Source organism: Manis pentadactyla, chromosome 7, assembly GCF_030020395.1.
Source record: "Manis pentadactyla isolate mManPen7 chromosome 7, mManPen7.hap1, whole genome shotgun sequence".
Classification (NCBI taxonomy): Eukaryota; Metazoa; Chordata; class Mammalia; order Pholidota; family Manidae; genus Manis; species Manis pentadactyla.
The window spans coordinates 45628450-45648952 of record NC_080025.1 but is presented as its reverse complement, the minus strand read 5'-3'; the positions used below and the strand labels follow the sequence as shown (position 1 = coordinate 45648952).

At 45.1% G+C, this 20503-nt stretch overlaps 1 protein-coding gene across 10 annotated transcripts in view; it reads left to right on the top strand.

Moving 5' to 3' along the window:
• The window catches only part of IKZF1 (IKAROS family zinc finger 1), a 90123-nt gene extending 69834 nt beyond the window's left edge, over positions 1–20289 (top strand). For 7 of the 10 annotated variants that reach the window (XM_036918829.2, XM_057505335.1, XM_057505333.1 and 4 more), the window contains 3 exons: positions 4311–4436; positions 8276–8410; positions 15857–20289. In XM_036918829.2, the coding sequence (XP_036774724.1) occupies positions 4311–4436; positions 8276–8410; positions 15857–16566 (971 nt within the window). In that variant the 3' untranslated portion in view covers positions 16567–20289. The remainder of the gene's footprint in view (positions 1–4310; positions 4437–8275; positions 8411–15856) is intronic. The other 3 variants (XM_057505336.1, XM_057505332.1, XM_057505334.1) reach the window with 1 other exon arrangement.
• The last annotated feature ends 214 nt before the right edge of the window (positions 20290–20503 follow it).

The following is a 20503-nucleotide window of genomic DNA, read 5'->3' as shown; positions in this document are numbered from 1 at the left end:
CCGCTTGGGCGCTCCCACGTTGCGTGTGTGCGGGAGCCTCCCTTGTCGGCTGGCCTGGTCCTGGGTGTCAGCCCGCCACTGGGTCCTGGCCACCGCTGACTGTGGCCGTGGTGACCTGTGCCCCTGTATTCTCTGATTTCCTGGTGAAGCAGAGGGAATGGGTGGGCATCCACACACACAAGGAAGTCTCACCTGAGACAAATTGCTTCCAAGCAGACTCTCTCATTCCATTTGGTCATGTAAGTTTTTGTTAAAGGATTTTGCCAGCTGTTCTTCTACTGGGCATAGTACTAATGCCCTGAAAGTTTCCGATACATTTCTTTATGTGAATTGTGAAGCCACACTTACTGCTGTTTGACCCAGAGCAGAGACCGTGGGATAGTCTTCTTTGCCAAGGTGGCAGGTGAAGTGATTCAGAGCCTGCCCTCACCTGTCTGGACCCGGAGCCCTCCTGCTGCCCTGGGGGCATGCTTCCCCACTGGGCCCAAGGGTAACTGTCATTCCAGAAGCCAGGCCAGCTCTCGGCTAGAGCAGCCAGTTTGGGGCTATTAGCAGACTGTAGTGAATGCATCCCAGATAATCCAGGCCCCAGCTAGATGGTGAGGGGTGTGATCCTGGAAGCCCCCCATGTGCAGCGAAAGCCCACTGTGATCAATCAGATCTTCTGCCTCCAGATACCTCTTCCTGGGCACTTCCTGGCCCCATCACCTTACAGGTCACAGGAATAAGGTTGTGGGGCCTGTGTGCTGCACCCACATGCTTCCAGCCGGGAGAGTTGCAGCACTTGCAGGAGCTCTGGGAGGGAGACAAAGGGGCCCTACCCCTGCTCTCACGGAGCTCCTCATCCAAACCCGCCAGTGGTCACTGACTTCTCTTGAGCAGGGCACTTGGGAGAGAAAGAGGCTTCAGATCAGCTCCTTCTCCACACCAGGCAGCACCTTGAAGTTGGTGCCTCCCCCAGAGCAGGGCATGCTGGAGCCTTGGGGTTAGGCGTGTCTCCATCTTCTTCCCACTGTGACAAGTGCAGTTGATGTCAAGGCCACTTCCTTGTGTCCATTTCTTTGTGTTGCACTCAGTGAGGGCCAGGGACCATCTTATCTCGTGGAGGAGGCAGGTGTGAAGTAGCGAAGCACCAGGGTTGTTACAGGTGCCATGCCACACATGTCCAAAGGAATTGTGGGAATGCCAGGTTGGCACAGTTGTCTTGGGGCAGGAGGCATTAGGAAGATTTCCAGCAGGGAGGCTTGAGGCCATGCCCAAAGGTGACGGGCCCCTTTAGAGAAGGTCCAAGTAGATGTGTGATTCCATAAGCAACCCTGGAAGGGGTGTGGTGCACAGCTGGGCAGGCATAGTGGAGAAACTGAGCTTACTCCTGCCAGTGGCACCTGTGTGAATTCATCCAGGGAGCAGGTTGGGGGAAAGAAGTGGAAGGGTCCTGGGGGTCCATTCTCTCCAGTTCTTCATTCTTCTCTCCTTCCTGGTAGTCAGCATGGAGGAGGCTCCCAAAAGGCTCTTCCTTAGAGAACTGTGATTTGGGTGAGCTTCTTGAAATCTTCCAAGAAAGGAGTTGTACAAAACTGAGGATTTGTTACTCCCATAGAGTGGACGGGTCAGCAGGGGTGACAGTGGGGCCATGTGCTGACTGCTGGGGAAAGCATTGCTGCAGGGAACAGAAAGAACACGTGGCTTCTCCAGAGTGGAATGTGACAGCATGACAGTGAGCATGTTTAAACGTTTAGATGTGTGAATAATGAGTATGTATGTGTCCCACCCAGAGGTGAGTGTGGGTCAGAAGGGGTCCGTATATGTTCAGATGCAACGAGCACATGACCTGTTTAGAGCACCTAACAGGTGAACTAGACATAGTCACATATGGTGCCTATCAGGAGTGAAGCAGACAACAACTGACAGGAATACTGCACTGGCGGGAAGCACAACTGCCCACATTGGAGGAAGACACAGAGACTCCACCTTAGTGTGCCACCGACCGTCTCATCGTCCTCCCTGGATTCTTCTGATTTGCAACAGACATCTGTCCTGCATCAGTCCTTAGAACTCAATGCGATGCCACTCTTTTCTTTTGTAATGTGAATTTAGGAACATCCAATGCAGTATTTCATTAGATGAAATTTAAATTCAACATGGGGCATGTCGTTCTACCCCATGCATGCTTATTTCATTTAAGACATGATGGTGCCCTGCTCTAAGTACAGCTAATTACCTGAGTAAAATGTATAACAGTGGTAGACTTTGGACAGTTTACTTCTGTTATGGACCCATGAAGAGCGAGTAGATAACACTATACTGAGAAGACCATCACTGATCGAGGGCTGCTGATGATTCTGTCGTCTGCAAGTGCGTCTGACACATAGGTCTTGGAAAAGAACTGTGCTCTGGGTTCAGTGAGATGATTTTCACTAGAATGAAATGTAGACTTCAGCCTTAGTCTGCAGGCTCATGAGGGGCCACGTTCTATTTGATCATGAAGTGGCCACTCTCCCATACCACCAAAAAACCACGATTGACTTCATAACTTTCCCTAGCAGCTTGTGGTGGCCTGAGGTCCCAAAGACCTCACATCAGTGGCAGTATAATTCTAGTTTGTTCAATACTGGGAACAAGAAGGCCAGGGTGGCCTGGCACGGGAGGGGAGGGACCCTTCCTTCCCTCCTCAGTGCTGTCTTTGGAAGTGGCAAGCTCCTCTAGAGACTATCTTCATTCAGAATATTGGGGGCTGTTTCAAGATATACTTTAATCAGTTCTTACCGTGAACTTACTTCTTAAGTTCCAGACTTAAAATCAATCACGTAACTAGGAAAGATAGATATTCAGACACCATGCTATATATATATATATATATATATAGGAATTTGCTAAAGCTACAGCTTTTCCAGGGAGGACCAAGGTCCTGGGGGTCCATTCTCTGGACCTGGGTGGTCACCAATGTTCTATTAATTCCTAAGGTCAGGACTCAATAAAATGTGCACTTTTGGGCAACACTGTGTTTCAATGTTACTTCCCTGATGTTAGGAACACAGCACTTTCTTTAGGCAAAGGAAGAGCCCTTTCTTCATCTATTAAATGTTTCAAAAGTCAAATTTTGGTTGTCATTTTAGTCTTCTTAAACCATAGCTTCTGTCACCTAAGGAAGAGATTTAACCAATGCAAACTTTGATTAAACCATTATACCAAGCATTCCTATTTGGATGGTATTTTTATATAATACTTTCAAATATGTGAAATCTAACAGTATGACAAGGAAGCAGAAGAAGATGCTAGTCTTAGGGTGGACATTTGCATTTCCTTATGTAATTAATTAAAGGTGCTTTATCTATTTCATCTCTAAAAATGCTATTTATGCCTTTAAACTTGGGCAGGATACGAAGTCCTGCTAGTCTTCTTTTCCTAAAATACCACTCAATAAATTCAAAAAGAACTAAACTCATTATGCAGAACTGCACTGCTCAGCAGTCACTAGCCATATGTGTTATTTAAATTTGAATTTTCATCAATTAAAATTAGACAAAATTGAAACCATGTCCTCAATGACACTATAGCAGTACTTTGCTCAGTAGCCACCTATGGCTGGTGGCCACCAGCACAATGGCCACCGTACAGGACAGCACAGAGAGGAGACATTTCCATCTTTACAGTGAGCTCTGTTGGGCAGGGCTGTTTGGGAAGTCACACCATCCTAAAGCTCTTTAGGAGGAAACAGAACTTTTCTAAAAACAAGGGAATATTTTTGGAAATAAAATGCTCATTTCATTAGAGTATACTTACGCATTACGGTTTCTCAGAGACTCAGATCATCCAGTTTGGCACCGTGGAATTGAATTCACTTTGGTTGCGTTAGATGCAGCACCAGGGTCTATACCTGGCCCAGGTGTAGACATGAACAAGGGCCTGACTTCTGGGGGCATCTGTGCATCTCCCAGCCCACATAGGGCCTTCCTCATGGCTCTGCCCACATATGGCACTGCAGTGATGCATTTCCTCCAGGGACAGGACAGACTTCAGTGATTTAGGGGAGAATTTGGTAGTCAGTGGAGTGGACAGATTAAGTGAGACAAGACTCACAGGAGTTCTTGGAACAATCAAGGAAACCCCTAGAATTGAATTTTTTAATTCAGTAATTTTGACCAAGTCCATAATGCTTTAGCTCTCAAGAGTAGCATTTTTTGTGGGGGGTTTTTTTTGGTTTGGGGCTTTTTTTTTAACTTTTTAGTAATAATTGTATTGAATGCATTCCCATTACACGTAAGGCCGATATTTAATTGGGGTCTTGAACTCAATTGTGTTTTCTGCAGTTGGTAAACCTCACAAATGTGGATATTGTGGCCGAAGCTATAAACAGCGAAGCTCTTTAGAGGAACATAAAGAGCGCTGCCACAACTACTTGCAGAGCATGGGCCTTCCAGGCACGCTGTACCCAGGTAAGCACTGCAAGCACAGAGGCCAGCCAGCCTGATGCTGGCTCTCCCCCAGTGCACAGTGAGGAAGGGCCTGGGGGCACAGCCCTGGGAGCAGAGTGCAGGCCCCTTGGCCACCGCAGCGGCGAGGGGGCCTTTCTGGCCGCTCACATCACACAGCTTGGCTGGAGCACACTGTGCTCCCCGAGTCCTTGTCTCATCAGCCTGACCCTAAAACCCTCCCTCTTGAAATCTACAGAAGCTTCTAAGATGGTAATGACTTTTGAAAGTTTGGCTGGGGGCTTTGTTTTGTTCTCTTCTTTAGGTTTTGTAAATTTTTTTTAACCTGGAGTATCAGTCGCTTCCTTATGCATAGCAATCAGAGTGAGATATGAAATCCTATTTTAAGAACCTTTTTTTTTTCATGAAGTTTATCAAATAAGAGCTTTCATGTTGTGTTTTCATTCATTGGTTTTGGCACCTGCCTGGATCAACAGAGTGAGCTCGTTGGAAAAACCTGACAGTCAGAGTATTGGAGCTGTCATAGGATTCAAGGAAAGGTTGCTTTTTTCTTGTGAGCTTGGAGACCTTGCTGTGTATTGCATCATGAGATAGCACTTGACTCTAATCTTAGGTAATGTAAAGTGAAAGATGTGAAGAGATAGTGCCAAAGGAGGCTGAATTCACTCAGAGGGACAGACATATTATAAAGGCACTTTTCAAACTTTTTAAGACATAAGAACTTCACAAATAAATCAACCGATGCTAACCTCCTTTAAAACATTGTTCATTTGGCATTACCACTGGATATCACCATGGGACCCAGGGGTAGAAGTTAAATTAGTATTTGAGAGCTTAGTAAGCCTCACTCAGCTTTCTGACTTTAAAGAATTGCTCATAAGGGAAATCTACCAAGGAACACTCAAATTTTTAAAAATTTTTTTATGATGACTTACTGGATTTTTTTATTGTGGCAAAAGATGTGTAACCTGAAACATAAAACTTACTATCTTAGCCATTTTTTAAGTAGCATTCAGTGACATTCAAGGACACGCAGATTAGCAGCACATAAAGCAGGGGAGAGAACAGTCAGACTGAAGTCCTAAAAATCAAGTAGCCTCGGCATCAAGAGGCAACATGTTGTAGGCAAGAGCTCTGCGGTTCTCGCACTTTCTTCCCCACCCATCAGCTGTGGGTCTGGGGGCTGATGGTTGATTTGCCTGTGCCTGAAGCTTCTCACCTATGAAATGGGAGATTGCATTAAATTGTCATTTAGCTTTCTTTAAAGCCTAAGTAAATATTAAAATAATAATAACTTAACAGCCATCAGTTTGGGGCCAGACCCCTAGGTAGGAAGCTAGCTGGTGATTATGCTCCTTTAAAACAAACTGTAAATCCTCAGATAGTGTATTTTTCTATAAAAAGTAAATTAATGGATCTTGAAAGTAAGTGCTCCTGATGAGTGTTTAAATGCACCATTTATCTCCTCAACAGATATTTACTAAGGACTTGTAATCCACACCATTAAGCCCTATAGAATGGGATAAGCTGCATTTCCCCTTAAAACTGTACATATGGGCTTGAGAAGACAAAGCGAACAAGACTCACAGGCAGCACACATTGGCTTCCTCCGCCGTCGTTGCTAAAGAAACAAGCTGCAGAGTCAGGGCAGGCCGAGAGCTTCTTCCCAGGGGAGGCGGCTGTGGTTCACTGAGGCCTGGCTGTCTGTGTCAGTGAGTTTTTATGTCAGATATATAGAGAGAGAGATAGAGAGATAGATAAATTATATTTACATATCAAATATTACCCTACAGTCAGAATCAATTCAATCCTGAAATGTTAATTTATTCCCTTTGGTGATCGAATTACTGGAATACCTGGAAAGTCTTCTAAGACTGTGTCTGGGGTTTGACAGGCAGGGGCAGCAGGTTACAGGGTCCAGTCACTTAGCTTTGCTGTCCTGCGTGCATGTCCCACCTCCTGACCTCCCACAGCCCCCAAGGCTGCCCCCATCAGCCCTCACATGGACGGACCTCAAGCAGCTTCTTCTCTCCCCGGTCTGCTTAGGTTGGAGCCACTCTTCCAAATTAGGTAAAACAAAGTCTCATCTAGCAAGGATGTAGAAAAGATTACTTTTTCTGAACATAATTTCATTTAGTAAAAAGTTTTTTGGTCATCTGTTATAATCTCCTAATGACTTTACTGAAGAAGGAAGTTCCCTTGAGCCTTTAGGAGATAATCAACTAGGTGCACAAATTGTGTTCAAGCTGTTTAAGGGAAATTCAGCAAAAGGCATGGTGGCCAGTGGTTGGTGGCACTAGCTCATCTGTCCCTCACTGTGGGTCTGAGGGCCTTGGCTCCCAGGAGGCCCTGTAGCTTGGCAGGGAGGGAATCCCACTGGGCAGGCACAGAGCCCTGCTTTGCAGAGAAGAATGGATGTGTAAAGAAGCATGTTAGCTCAATAGGTCAAATGTATGACCAGTGGAATCAGATTTTATGAATCGTGTGTATCCTTCATGTAAACCAGCATATGAGCAACTTTGTTTGCCCCTTTAATCAAAACACACATTTCCAAAGTTAAAAAATTATATATACCTAGGATAATAACCAATCTGAAATACATGTTTTCCAAGTGGCATTCATAGTCACAGTGAAGACATAAAATACTTAGAAAAAGCTTAGCAGGCAATGTGCAGAACATAACAGAGAAAGCTACCAAGCCATGCTGGGGTAGGAAAGAGGTGTGGCTGGCGTGAGGGAGAGGGCTGGACATCACAAGGGTGTCCCCCTGAAACAAAGCATGATTGCAACATAAAAATAATTTGTAAATCTTAGTGGATTATTATAAAGTATATCTGGAAAAATCAATGAAAGAATCGCTCTATTTTAAAAGAGAAATGTCTAGTGAGATATTAAAATGTGGATGTAATATGGAACACTTTGAAGGACAGACAGATCAAGAATAGAATGGGCAGACCCCCGCCTCCCCAAAGACCCTGTGATAAATCAGCAGGTCTTACCTGAGAAAGAAGGAAGTATATGACAGTGGGATTTAAATGGGCTACTCAGAAAAGGTGCTGGAAGAACTGATTCACCATTTGGAAGATAATTGGTTTGCATTTCCAGCTCCTTATGTATTAGGATAAAGTGCAGGGAAAGGAGTTGTATTTCAAAACTCCAACCATAAAACTAAACTGTAGATATACTACACAGGATACAAAGTTGTATCTTCAACTGTGGAAAGGCACTATAGAAAGATACAGATCAGCTAGAAAATCTCTCAACATCAATATTTACCTCCACAATTCCTAAATTTTCTACAATTTGCAGGTGTTATGCGATTCTCCAGAGTTTTCTTTGTGTTCAGAGATCTGAGCTCTGTGCTCTCTCCCCAGGTTTCCAGGGTGTGCAGTGACATCATGAGGGGCCATGTTCCTGCTGCATCTCAGTTCGCTGTGCCAGTCGGTGGAGTCAGACCCTTAGATCGTTTCTGGTTCTGACAGTTCTTTGATTCTCAGAAGGCAGATGTCAGGACTGACTGAATTAGTGCATCTGAGAGTATTTGAAAAGTTAAGAGAACTTGTCAAAGGGACACAATTACTTAATCACTGTCCAGTTTCTAGTGACAGTGGTGGTGTTCATTCCTTTGGGCTTAGGAGATAATGTGCAGCTCACAGGTTTCATTAGGAGGTGGCCATGGCCAGCTGCTGCTTGACAGAGTTGCTGGGAAGATTAGAAATAATCTCTACAAAGGGCCTGGCTTTTGTAGGTGCTTAGCAAATGTCAGATTTAACACGATGTGACTGAATCCTTTCACTGTAAGCCTTTCTAAACTGGCCTCTCTTAACTGTCTTTGACTTTAGTCATTAAAGAAGAAACTAATCACAGTGAAATGGCAGAAGACTTGTGCAAGATAGGATCAGAGAGATCCCTCGTGCTGGACAGACTAGCAAGTAACGTCGCCAAACGTAAGAGCTCTATGCCTCAGAAATTTGTTGGTAAGAGTTAAACGTTTGCTGTCTCTTAAAAAACAACTACGCGGGTGTTTTAGACTCAGATAGTAATTAGTCAAGGGTAGAAGAAAAAATATCTCATTGTTTTTAAAAAGCCAAAATTGGGAAGCTTAATATTTCTTATATTTCTTAGAATTCTTTCCAGTAGGCCTCTTAAAAATAGCAAATATTCTCCTGGTAGTTTTTCCTAGACGTGGTCTGGCAATGTCGAGGACACTTGGTGAGAGCTGCCTGTGGACACTTCCTGTCCTTCTGGGAGGGGCTGGGTCAGTCTTCCCAGGCCAGGCCAAGGGCTCGCCCCACAGCCCCCACCACAGTGTCCCAGTGTAGTAGGGAGCTTGTTGTCCCACATAGATGATCAAATGCACCAATCACATCATCCAGGCAGACACCCGAAGTGCAGGTAGAATGACATCTGGGCAGGTGTAAGAACAGAAGTGCACAAGGTGCCAGGCCCAACCTGGGGGTGACAGTACACAGCCTTCTGGCAAAATGGCCTGGCCTTTCTAAGCCTTGGTTCCATTCTTTCAATAATTCACAGCGTTTGAACATAAACTAATACCAAGAATGTGAAAACACTTAGAAAGTCTCAGTGTGAAGGTCACTTATTATCACAGGGATGATATGGAAAGAGGACCCTGGGGGGAAAGTCATGTCCAGGGCACAAGACCCTGGGGAGAGGGTCATGTCCAGGTAGGAGATCCGTGATGGGGGAGGGTCTTGTCAAGGAAAAAGGATCAGTAAAAGCTTCATCAAGCTGACCGTGACCTTGATGGAGGAATAGGATTCCAGCACATTATTGACAGTGAAGAATGGGAGAGGATGCTAGGCAGGCAGATCAAAATAGGGAGAAATGGTGATTTTGGTTGTGGGGGCAGGCACAGGGACGTGTGGGACAGGATTGAGGAGCAGGGCGTGCTTTGGGCTAACTCATATACCCTCAGGGAAACAATAAAAATAAAGTCCCAGTAAGCTATGGCCACAGGACGAATGGCCTCTGAAAGCCAGAGTGAGAACTCTATCCTCAATCAGTAGGCAGGAGAAAGCATTGGCTTATTTTTGGAGTAACATCTTGGAAAACAGAGACCGCAAGTACCAAAAAGGATTGGAAATGGCAGCAGTGGGGTGGGGGTGGCATGGAGAGAGGAGGGAACAGAGGAGAGGGACACAGGGAAGGGAGGAGGGCAAAGTCAGCACAGGGACCAGGTGGTGGAAACCGTGAGCCACAGTGACCCTATCGTAGCGCTGATCAAGTCAGGTTCGGGGAAAAGACAAGAGTTCTGGGTTTGAATTTCAAGGACCTCCTGGTGCAGATGTCACAAGGGAGCTTGAGAAAGGTGCTTCAGGAGAGAGGATAGTTTATCTACAGCAGGGTCAACCGTGAGCCCGGGTTCCAAAGGGTGCCTGCGGGCTCTGGCTTCCCTCCTGCTCTTTAAACAGGCTCCATTTGATCAAGTTTTAAATGGAGGTTTGTCATAGGCTGGCAGCTGGGAGGCATTGGGGAAGGAAGGATTCAGTTTAAAAATAAAAGTTTGCAAACCACTGGCTGGATACACCATGTGGGGAGTGGCCCACAGAAGTGGGAGTCTGCGGACCGTGAGCTAGAGGGAGACCTTCCACAACTGGAGCAGGGGAGGAGCGGGTCCCGAGCAGCAGCCAGCAGGTGGCACGGGAAGTTAAGTTGCACTGACTGGGTGAGAATGCAGGACCCCCTGCTGGGCGGCACACAACACAGGGCACCAAGGGGGCCTGCCTGATGGCAGCATCCTTGACCTTGGACGCCATAGGACTTCCTCCTTCACATTAGGAAGCCAGAGCACACCAAGGGCTTTGTCAAGGAACATTTGCAGCCTGTTTTAGCTTTTGGAGACTTCAAACCAAATGACACTATCTGATATGGCCTTGGGTGAGACTGCAATCTAGGTGTTGTCTTGAGATTTAAATGCTTCCCTACTTAAGAAATAAATAAATAGATTTAATAAACCCTCAAGCTTAGGTGAACAAGAAACCTTTGGGGGAGAGAGCACACACAGAGGTGTAATGGGAACAGTTGGAGGAGGAATTAGAGTGGGGGCGGAAAGAAGGGCCCACAAGCCACTGAGCATCCTGTTCAGCGTTTCCCCAACAGCCTGGTGATTAGCAGATTATTTCTAAAATAATGCTTCTTCTTGTCCCAGGTGCCCACCTTGCCCTCAATTCAATTTGATGGGATTTCGATTAACGACCCTTAACTTTCCAGTTTCTCCATCTCTAAAATAAAAAAGGGGATTGGTCCCTAAGTTCCCTCTTGACCTCTAGATGCTGAATTTATCCTTTATATAAATCCAGAAAATATGTAGGAATATAGCTATTGTCATATATGCTGGCCCAGTAGCAATGGAGTTGAAAGAGCTCCAGGTTTGCATTCAAGAGACCTGGGTTCGGGGTCCAGCTCCAGCTATGACTACTGACTTTGAGCACGTCAGTGGACTCTGTCCCCATCGGTGAAATGGGTGCAGTGCCTCCTGCCTTGCCTCCCAACCAGTACTGTTCTGAGGAGCAAAAGGGATGATGAATGTGGCAGTGTTCTCATCACTGGAAAGTACCTTAGAAATGTAAGATAACACTATTTTCATGTTGCATATTGCTCAGAATGGCATATACTTTTGCTTAATTGATATGTGATATGTGGCTAACATTTTTTAATTAGACTTTTTCATGAATGTAAATAAACATTTATGTTGCCAGCAACATTCCTCACCATTATGTCATTTAAGATTTCATCCTCTGGGATAATCTGGTATAAGTCGGCAGGATGGATGAAGCCTGCCAGAAAGGGGATAATTTTACATAACAATGCTAATCATTGTTGTTGTTCTGCTGATTGTGATGAGAAAATCTTTAAAATACAGAACAGGAAATAAAGAGGAAAAGAGCAATGATCAATATTCCTGCTTCCCATTATAATTATCTTGGTATATTATCTTCTTTTTCAAGGAAAAAAAAACCTATTGTGTTATTAAAATGACACATGGTTAATATAAAGAATTTTAATGCAAAGATGAGTGTTTTCCAATCACCACAAAATCCAACATCCAAAAATTACCAATCTTAAGAGTCGCTGAACATCATTGTAAGTAGTTTTCTCTTCATAGTTGTGGGAGTGAATGGGATGATGAGCAGGCAGATTGATAGATTGGTGTGGAACACACACTTCTATGAGCTACTATCATACTATAAATGCTATTTCAAGTGAAAGTATCACTTTTATATATGTCTTAAATTTTAGAGGTGAATAAGAAGCAAACAAAACTGGAAACACTGGCTGATCTTCAAATAAACATTTTCTCACAGAAAGATACCATTTTTAAAGGGTTTCTCTAAAATTAAAAATACATTATTATATAGTAAGAAAAACAAGACCCTCAAATCATTTTCTAATCCACTTGTTTCAATTTAGGTGGTATCTACTGACTCTGAAAAATAAGGACATTATTTTATTTCCCAGTGTTCAGTTATATTATTATTTTTACATCACCCAGTTTCATAATATCCACATTCTATTCTGCAATTGTAATTCTCATAGTAGTTTAGCTGTTTTTTTACTAACTCTATATTTAAATAGATTCAAGGCTCAGACCTAGTCCTTTTAGTGCTATTTCTATTTATTTTGGTTAATCTGTTAACTGGTTGGACTTTACCTCCAAGCAACTTTTTCCAACTTTCTTCTTCTCTTAATCTCTGGGAAGTTCTCTTTTCTATGAAAACATCTTTTGTTCCATCTGTTAGGATCTGCATTCAGGGATCCCAGTTGTCCTTATGTCAGATAATTTGTCTTCTATATCTGTTAGTATTTTTTTAAGTTTATTTTTGAAATTGTTTTCACATTTATTCACAGTTATGATCTTGTGCTTTTCCTCTATGTCAGTAATTCCATTTTTAGTATTTTATGTTCTATTACTTGATGCTTCTAATCCATGTGTCAATTCTGTAGTAATACTGCTTTGAACATCATTTTGCTTCTTGAGATCCAAAATCTCCTTTTTCATCTCATTCTGTTGCTTTAACATGCTCTTTCAGTATTTTCTGTCATTGAGTCCATGTCACAAAGCAAATACGAGACATTTCCTCTCTACCTTGAATTAAGTTTTTTTCCAAGGATGGGCTATATTGGTCTGTTTTACTTCCTTTCTTCCTACATTCCCTTGTATTTCTAGAAAATATTTTCACAGTAACCATGACACTTCTTTCCATCTTGGGCTGATAGAGCCTGATTGACATGTCAACATTCTTCCCACTGTATGTGAGCCTTATTTTTTTTCCCCTGTGAGAGATATCGGCTTTTCTAAATCCTGAAATAATGCCAGGGGTGGGTGGAGGAGGGAGTGCAGGTGAGGCAAAGTGCAGGCTTTGTTAAAAACTCTCTCTGTTCTCTCTCCCTCATTTTGAGATTCTGGTTAAATGCCCTAAACTAGTTATCACTGAACTGGGGGGAGTAATTCTCCTCCCCACAGGGAGATGCTCAGGGCTTTGGGTCCCTTCCACCTCAGCCGACAGCATAGAGGACGTGGGAGCAGGCCTGACTGCTTGCTTGGCCAGTGTTAGTTACTCTGTCCTGGCTAGCCGAGGCTTCAGCAACTGCTCTTTCATCAGAAGTGTAAAAAGACATTTATTTGAATTGATTCTCTACAGATAGGAGGATACTGAGGAAAATATAAGGACTTAATTGATTCATACGTAAGGTTTTTAGAAATGAGATCAGCAGCCAAGCTTTGCTGTGTATCTTGTGCCAGAATTTCTCTCCTTGGTCCTTGATTTTGTTAAATATGTACTTTAGAATATGTTTGTTTCCTTAGCCAATTGCCAAAGTGAATTTTGGGGGTTTTTAGTTTTCTCACTCTGTGGAGAATTACGGAAGAGAAATGTTGTGGATAGTTTCAATATGCCTTCGTATTCTAAATATGTCTTTTTTTCCTACACCCATTTGTTGTTGATACCAAGTTTTTAAAACAACGGATCTGATTGGCTGTTTGGATAACCACAGAGCCGTGACTTTGTGGAGAAACAGGATGATTAGATGGGAAAGTGGCATTTTTATTGGGGCTGTAAACCTGTTAGTATATATTAGCATTGGCCTCAAAGTTGGCCCCAACTCTGCTCCTTGCCAGGGTTTGGTAGAGGGATAGATTGGGGGACAAGCCAGAATGGATTCATTCTGTTCTAGAGTTGGTGTAGCGAGACCTCTAGCCTTCAAAACATAACAAAACAAAAAGTTAAAAATTACTGTGGTTTCAGTAATGCTACCCAACTACTTTTTGTAACCTTTAATGGAGAGAGACACCACTTCTGTGTCACTGCCTCCCAACTTCCAAAGAGATCCTGTTTTGTTCAGTTTCTGCAGAGTTTCTGCCGAGGGTGTGACCAGCCACCAAGAGGTCTTCTTCCCTTAATCTAAGGATCACACTGTACCATTATCAGGACATGTGCCACTCCTGGCCAGCAGCAGATTAGAATGAATGGAAGCCAGGCCGTTAGATGATAAGTTTCCCTTGCAAAGCAAGAAATGAGACCTAAAGGCTCTGTATGGTATGATGGAGCGTACTCCTGGACAGTTATCAATGGACAGAGAATTTTTTTTAAAAGGACTATTTATGAGCTATTGAGTACTTTATCCTTCCATTGCTAAAATGGCAGGTCTTCCAGCAGACCTCAATGTCAGGTGTGGGAGGTGTGGGGACTCCATGCTGCCACCACCCTACCAGCCACCAACAGCCTATAACCTGGCCCCTTGTGGCTACCTTCTTTACCTTGCCCTCCTCACCTGTTCTTGCCCTGGCAACTGAGAAGGGCCCTCCTGCCTTCATACCCTTCAGTGGCTTCCCATCCGCCTGTGGGCAAAGCCTCTGCTTGGTCCAGCCCTGTCTACCGATGTGACCCTGTCCCCTGCCATCCCATGCCCAGGGCTCTGGCCCCACCACCTTCATTCTGTCCCTCTAAAGCTCTGGGCTCTTTCTCATCTCAGTTTCCCCTTGCTGCTTCCTGCGTTGGGACACAAAACCCCACTTGCCTGGCTGATTCTTCTGGGTTCACAAGCCTGTGTGATGCTCTGGAAGCAAGCCTTTTTTTTCTCCCCAGGGCCCCTCAGACTGGGATGCTACCCAACTGCTCTGGGCCAGTATGCTTTAATGTCCCTCTACCCTGTTAGCTGTGCACTGCTAACCATGGGGACCATTTCATGTGCTCCCCTCTCTATCCCTCCTGTCTGCTTTATGGTAAACTCTCAATGAAGATGCATTGAAGGAAAAAACAGCTTGTGAGGGGTAAAATGTAAACAAGCATGGCCCGAGGGCTTGGACTTGGAATTAACTACACTGAAAGGAAAGCCAGTCAGCTGCTCTGACAGTAGGAGGCCAAACAGTGAATGAGTGGATCTGCATATTAAGCGGTGGTTTCATACTGAATTTATCAAGGTGTATCTTCAAGGAAATTCATTTTACTTTTATGCAAAAGCTATCTTCAAGAAGCCAAAGCTAGTCCCAGATTTCCCCTTTCCCCGGGAAGCCTACTTGCTCTAACAAACGGACTATTACTGAGGTGAAGCTCTTTGCTGCTGAGTGCTGGCGAGTTCCTTGGGCATCATTCATGCTCAGTAATTTTTGAAAGAACAAATGAATGGCACACCTTCACCTGGCAGCTTCCTCGGTTTGCTCCCAAATTTCCACCCCGTGGCTCCAGTGCTGTTAACAATTGCAGGGCAGGTGGGATTTGAGGAGCATCAGGTGGGGACTGACCATCCTTTTTACTCTCTCCACGAGTCAGAGCCAGCTTTGCGTTATTGACAAGAATGATATCATTTTATTATAAATAATACACCAATATCATATTTTGATTAAATTTCATTCTAGAGTTATTCAAGTTATGAATTTTAAAATGTATCTTGTAATGCTTTAAGTAAATACATGATGCATATTGTGAACAATCTTATAATTGTGTATCTTAAATAAATTTATGATAAATTAACTAGGTATTGTAAATTACTTAGAACACTCTATTGAAAACACATCATTTGAAAATTAATCTTAAGTTAAATGTAATACAGCTTAGTTATACCATCCATAGGAAAAGACATACATATTTGTGTAGTCTGTTTGAATGTGTGCTGTTGAAATTGACATGCACCGTCTTGGCTTCAGCTACTCATTGTGCTGCCACCACCCTTACCAGCCACCAACAGCCCATTTGTCCAGCCACATTTACTTAAAGGGCAGCTCAGGCAGGTCCCTGTGCTAGTGCCCACAGAGATGCTCCACCTTCCAGTATTGTGGAGGTGTTCACATTGCACATCTGCAGGCACACCGGGACACCACTAGGTCGGTGCCCCTCTTGGGTTAGATGTCAGCTGTTGCCACAGAGGTTTTCCAGGCCTCACGGACTGTCACCTTCTTCCCACAGGGGACAAGTGCCTGTCAGACATGCCCTATGACAGCAGTGCCAGCTACGAGAAGGAGAATGAGATGATGCAGACCCACGTGATGGACCAAGCCATCAACAACGCCATCAGCTACCTGGGGGCCGAGTCCCTGCGCCCCCTCGTGCAGATGCCCCCAGGCAGCTCCGAGGTGGTCCCGGTCATCAGCCCCATGTACCAGCTCCACAAGCCGCATGTGGAGGGCCCCCCGCGGTCCAACCACTCCGCCCAGGACAGCGCCGTGGAGAACCTGCTGCTGCTCTCCAAGGCCAAGTCGGTGTCCTCCGAAAGGGAGGCGTCCCCGAGCAACAGCTGCCAAGACTCCACAGACACCGAGAGCAACAACGAGGAGCAGCGGGGCGGCCTCATCTACCTGACCAACCACATCAACCCGCACGCGCGCAACGGCCTGTCCATCAAGGAGGAGCACCAGGCCTACGACGTGCTGCGGGCGGCCTCCGAGAGCTCCCAGGACGCCTTCCGGGTGATCGGCCCGAGCGGGGAGCCGATGAAGGTGCACCGGTGCGAACACTGCAGGGTGCTCTTCCTGGACCACGTCATGTACACCATCCACATGGGCTGCCACGGCTTCCGTGATCCTTTTGAGTGCAACATGTGTGGCTACCACAGCCAGGACAGGTACGAGTTCTCGTCCCACATCACGCGGGGGGAGCACCGCTTCCACATGAGCTAAGCCCCCTGTGCGGCATGGACCCCCTCCAAGAAAAGCACACGGGCCACCGCCCGCCCGCCCCTCCTTCCAGCAGCACGGACTGCGCCAGAACACTGTGCTTTGATTTCTAGGTGGTGTTCTGTTTCGTTTTGTTTCAGTTGGTTGGGATTTGATTTGCTTTTTGAAAATAAGAGTTTTGTTGTTAGGTGCAGGGTTACATGTGGAGCTCCCAAAACTGCTGTCTTACTAGACGTTTCATAGACTGCTAGCTGAACCCCACTCATGCCGCTTCCCAGAACCCCCTCCTCCAAACTGCTTATCATTGTCAGAGAGAACCTTACAGAAACAGGCCAAAGCCTGGGAAGGAATGAGCCAGTTCATGCGTAATTCAATCCGCACAGATGTGGTTTCCCAGGCCCCGGAAGCCCCGAGCACAGCACCTGAGGTGCGTCCCAGTGCCTGTGGGCTCCAGGTGAGCAGATGCCCCAGGTGAGGTGCCGCCATCGCAGCGGGGCTTAGACACCATGCCGAGGCCACAGCCTGGGTCTGCATGCATCTAGGGCGGAGAGCCTGCAGTTTTTTAAAGATGCTATTCTAAGTCATATTCTACACAGGAAAATACATCGTTGGGGAAAAGCTGTGACCATCAAGCACCCTGGGCAGAGGGCAAGATGGTGGGGGGAGGGTGCAATGGGAGGGACAGCCTTTCAGACTCATCCTCCATGTCCAAACCAGGCGATACTGCTCGGCCTTTGAGGCTTGCTGCCGGTGGAGTGGACTCGTGTCCTTGCGAGCATACTGGAGACTGTGGTCCTTTGCTTCCCAGCCCCACTCCTTCAATGGCAAGAGTCTATCACTACATTTATAACACCCACCCTGAAATTTGGACCTCAGTTCCTTTTGAGCCTCGCAGACAGTAAATTCCTCAGACACCAAAGTGTTAATCCCAATTCCAATCTTTCCTTTGGGTATCTATTCCCTCCAGGCTGGTTCTACCTATGATCAGAAGCCTGTTTTCCTGCATAAGGGCCCACCCACAAAAGTGCATGTTTTGTTTGTAGCCACAGGTCTAGATTTCTTCCTGTTGGTAAATTTCTTTCCCTATCTTCACTGTATATTATTCTTGTTTAAAAATCCTTAAAACAAGGATTCAAAATGACCATTAATTTTCAGACCATGGAAATAAGACAAGTGAAGCCAACCAGTGTTGCTGGCACACAGAACCTACCTGCTTAAAACTAACCTTTCAAACAATCTGAAACTCTCTCCTGCAAGGACAAAGCAGCACCCAGGTGTCCACACATAAATACGATGGATGGCCCTGCACCCATTCTCACTGGGTGGCTGGGTGACCAGCCCATGAGGGAGGACAGGAAAGGGGCACGTGACGCTGGAGGCAGAGCTTCCCCTGCAGGCTTAGACATCCAGTGCTCTCTGTAGCCCCACTGCAGTGCCTGGGGGTCCTAGTCCCAACCAGAGAGGGGCTTCCTTCAGGGCTATCCCCTCATTAGGAAAATAATCCTGACCACCTAACAAGGAAGAACACATAATTTCAGATGTTTACAGTTCTTGTCTTTGCCAAAACTGAACCAAGATGAACATGAGAAAACAGGAAACAGTGCATGTAAGCACCTGCACATGTCATCCCAACTCCGGGTGCCTGTCACAGTGCCACTGACCTTGGGGCTGGATGATTCCATGTCATGGGGACTCTCCTGAGAACTGCAGGGCGTTTAGCAGCATTCCTGGTCGCCACCCAGTAGATGCCAGTAGCATCTTCAGTTGGCCACCAAAAATCTCTGTGGACATTGCCAAATGTCCCCTGGAGACAAACACCCCAAGTTGAGAACCACTGCTGGAAATGAATCTAAGTCAGTGAAAGGTCTGGGGACCTTCCAGAAATAAAAACACTGGAAGAATTTTCCCAGGGAGCAGCCGTATCCTGACTCGTGTTCCTTTGGATTCATTATAGACTCTGCAAATGAGTTACTCACCCTCGGTCTTCAGAAACAGGCCTGCCCGAGTGCATTTGAGTTTGTTGAAAGGAGGGAGTCTACACAGATAGCATTCCTGGGTTATGGGTTTCTTTGATTACAGAATGGTGTAGCATTTTGAAACAGGAAATAAAATGGTAATAATTTAGACCATGGCACACCAGTGCCCTGAGTAAAAGAGAGTAGATAGGAGCTGGCTGCTGACAGCTTTAGGCCAATATGCAATTCCTGAGAAAGATAATGCTTCCTCCAAGTGAACATGTTCGAGGTGACAGACTTCTTACCAGCTTGCTGGCCAGTTGCACCCACTCTGTTCCAGTCCATCCATCCCACAGAGTCAGTTAGTTGAAAGGAGTTATTTTTCCCCATGGCTTCAAACAAAGCTTACCCAGAATTGTAAATAGTCGCTACAGGAGTTCTTTTTAAAATGCTTTCCCCTTCCTCCCACTGCCTTTTATAGCCAATGTAACTGTCTATTTACACACCTTTTATTGTGTGTAAACATCGTAACACCATGTTTATCGTAACACCATGTTTCGTAACACCATGTTTCTTTGAACTATTGTATTTAAAGTAAGGTTTCACATAACGTCAATAAGTAATTAAATTATGTTTGAGAGGTGGCCATATTCTGTACCAAAAGCTGTTACCATTTTGCATCTAGCTGGTAAAAGTAGGATTCTGCATGACCTCACACCTTTTCGTTGTGTGGTTTATTCTGTTGTTTGAGGGTGTGTGTGTCCTGGGAACCACTGTGTACTGAAGCATGTCTACGTTTCACACACTCTCATGTGTTTAAGTATCAGAGAAAGGAGAGCCACTATAGCAGATTGATCTGTTGACTTCAACGAGAAATCGCTGTTTAGTGTTCCTGCCCCTCCTGTCACCCAGCTTCCCTCCATGTAGAGCCTGGACTCCTGCCCCCTGCCCAGGTCCCTTCTGTGATGGGTGCCACAGAGCATGGGCTTGACCTAGACGAAGAGTCCCTAAGAACTGTGTTACTGCTTTATCACCAAAGGGCATGTCCCAGCACCAGTCACTTCAGATGCCAGCATGTTCCACTTGCTGTTCAGAATCAACGATGTAATGAAATCTTAAAACCTTCCTTGAGAAAAAGAACTACATGTTACAAGAATGTGAGTTTTGTTTCTGTTGGGTTTTTTTCCTATTTTTGTGAGATTTTTTTGTTTTGTTCAGATTACTTTGTGACTCTTATAGAGTCCTCTTTTTGCCAAAACAAAAGCAAAATGAAATGGACTTATATACACAAACCATGAAGCAAATGTATTTCTCTGTCCTGCTCTTAAGTTCCAGCAATAATGAAGGATCAACTCTACTTAAAATCCAGATCTCTCTCATTCAGTTCAATGTGGATTTTTTTTACTTTATAGTGAACCAAAATCAGACTTATTTAAGATGTCCAGGCATCAGAAAAAAGCACATATGCTCTTGTTGCATAGCACTCACTGTGAACAAGTGTGACCAGATATTAATATGCAATATTGTTTCCAATACTTTCTAATACACTTTTTTACAATGTTGTGTGTGGTGATTGTTAAGGTCCAATTTGTTTGTATTCAATGCAGCTTTAGGTCTTCAGCTGCCACTCTGGCAAATACATGTACAGGATTGTAAATGAGGAAATGCAGTTGTATTTCCAACCTGCCTCTATGATGATGTTAAATTATTTCTGTTTAGCTGTGAACAAGGGGTGTAACCCCTGGTGGAATAGAGTATTCTTTTGTACACATTTTGAAATGCTTCTTCTGTAGTGATAGAACAAATAAATGCAATGAATACCCTGTCGGCCCCATCCTGTGAAGTCCACACTGGTGTAAGACAGGGCCCCACCGAGTGGCCATCTGCTGCCATCAGAGAGGGCAGAGGCCGCCTTGGGGTAGGGAGAAGGGGAAGGCACCAGCTGGGCCCCATGTGTGATCATGTGCCTGCAATGTTGTTTGCAG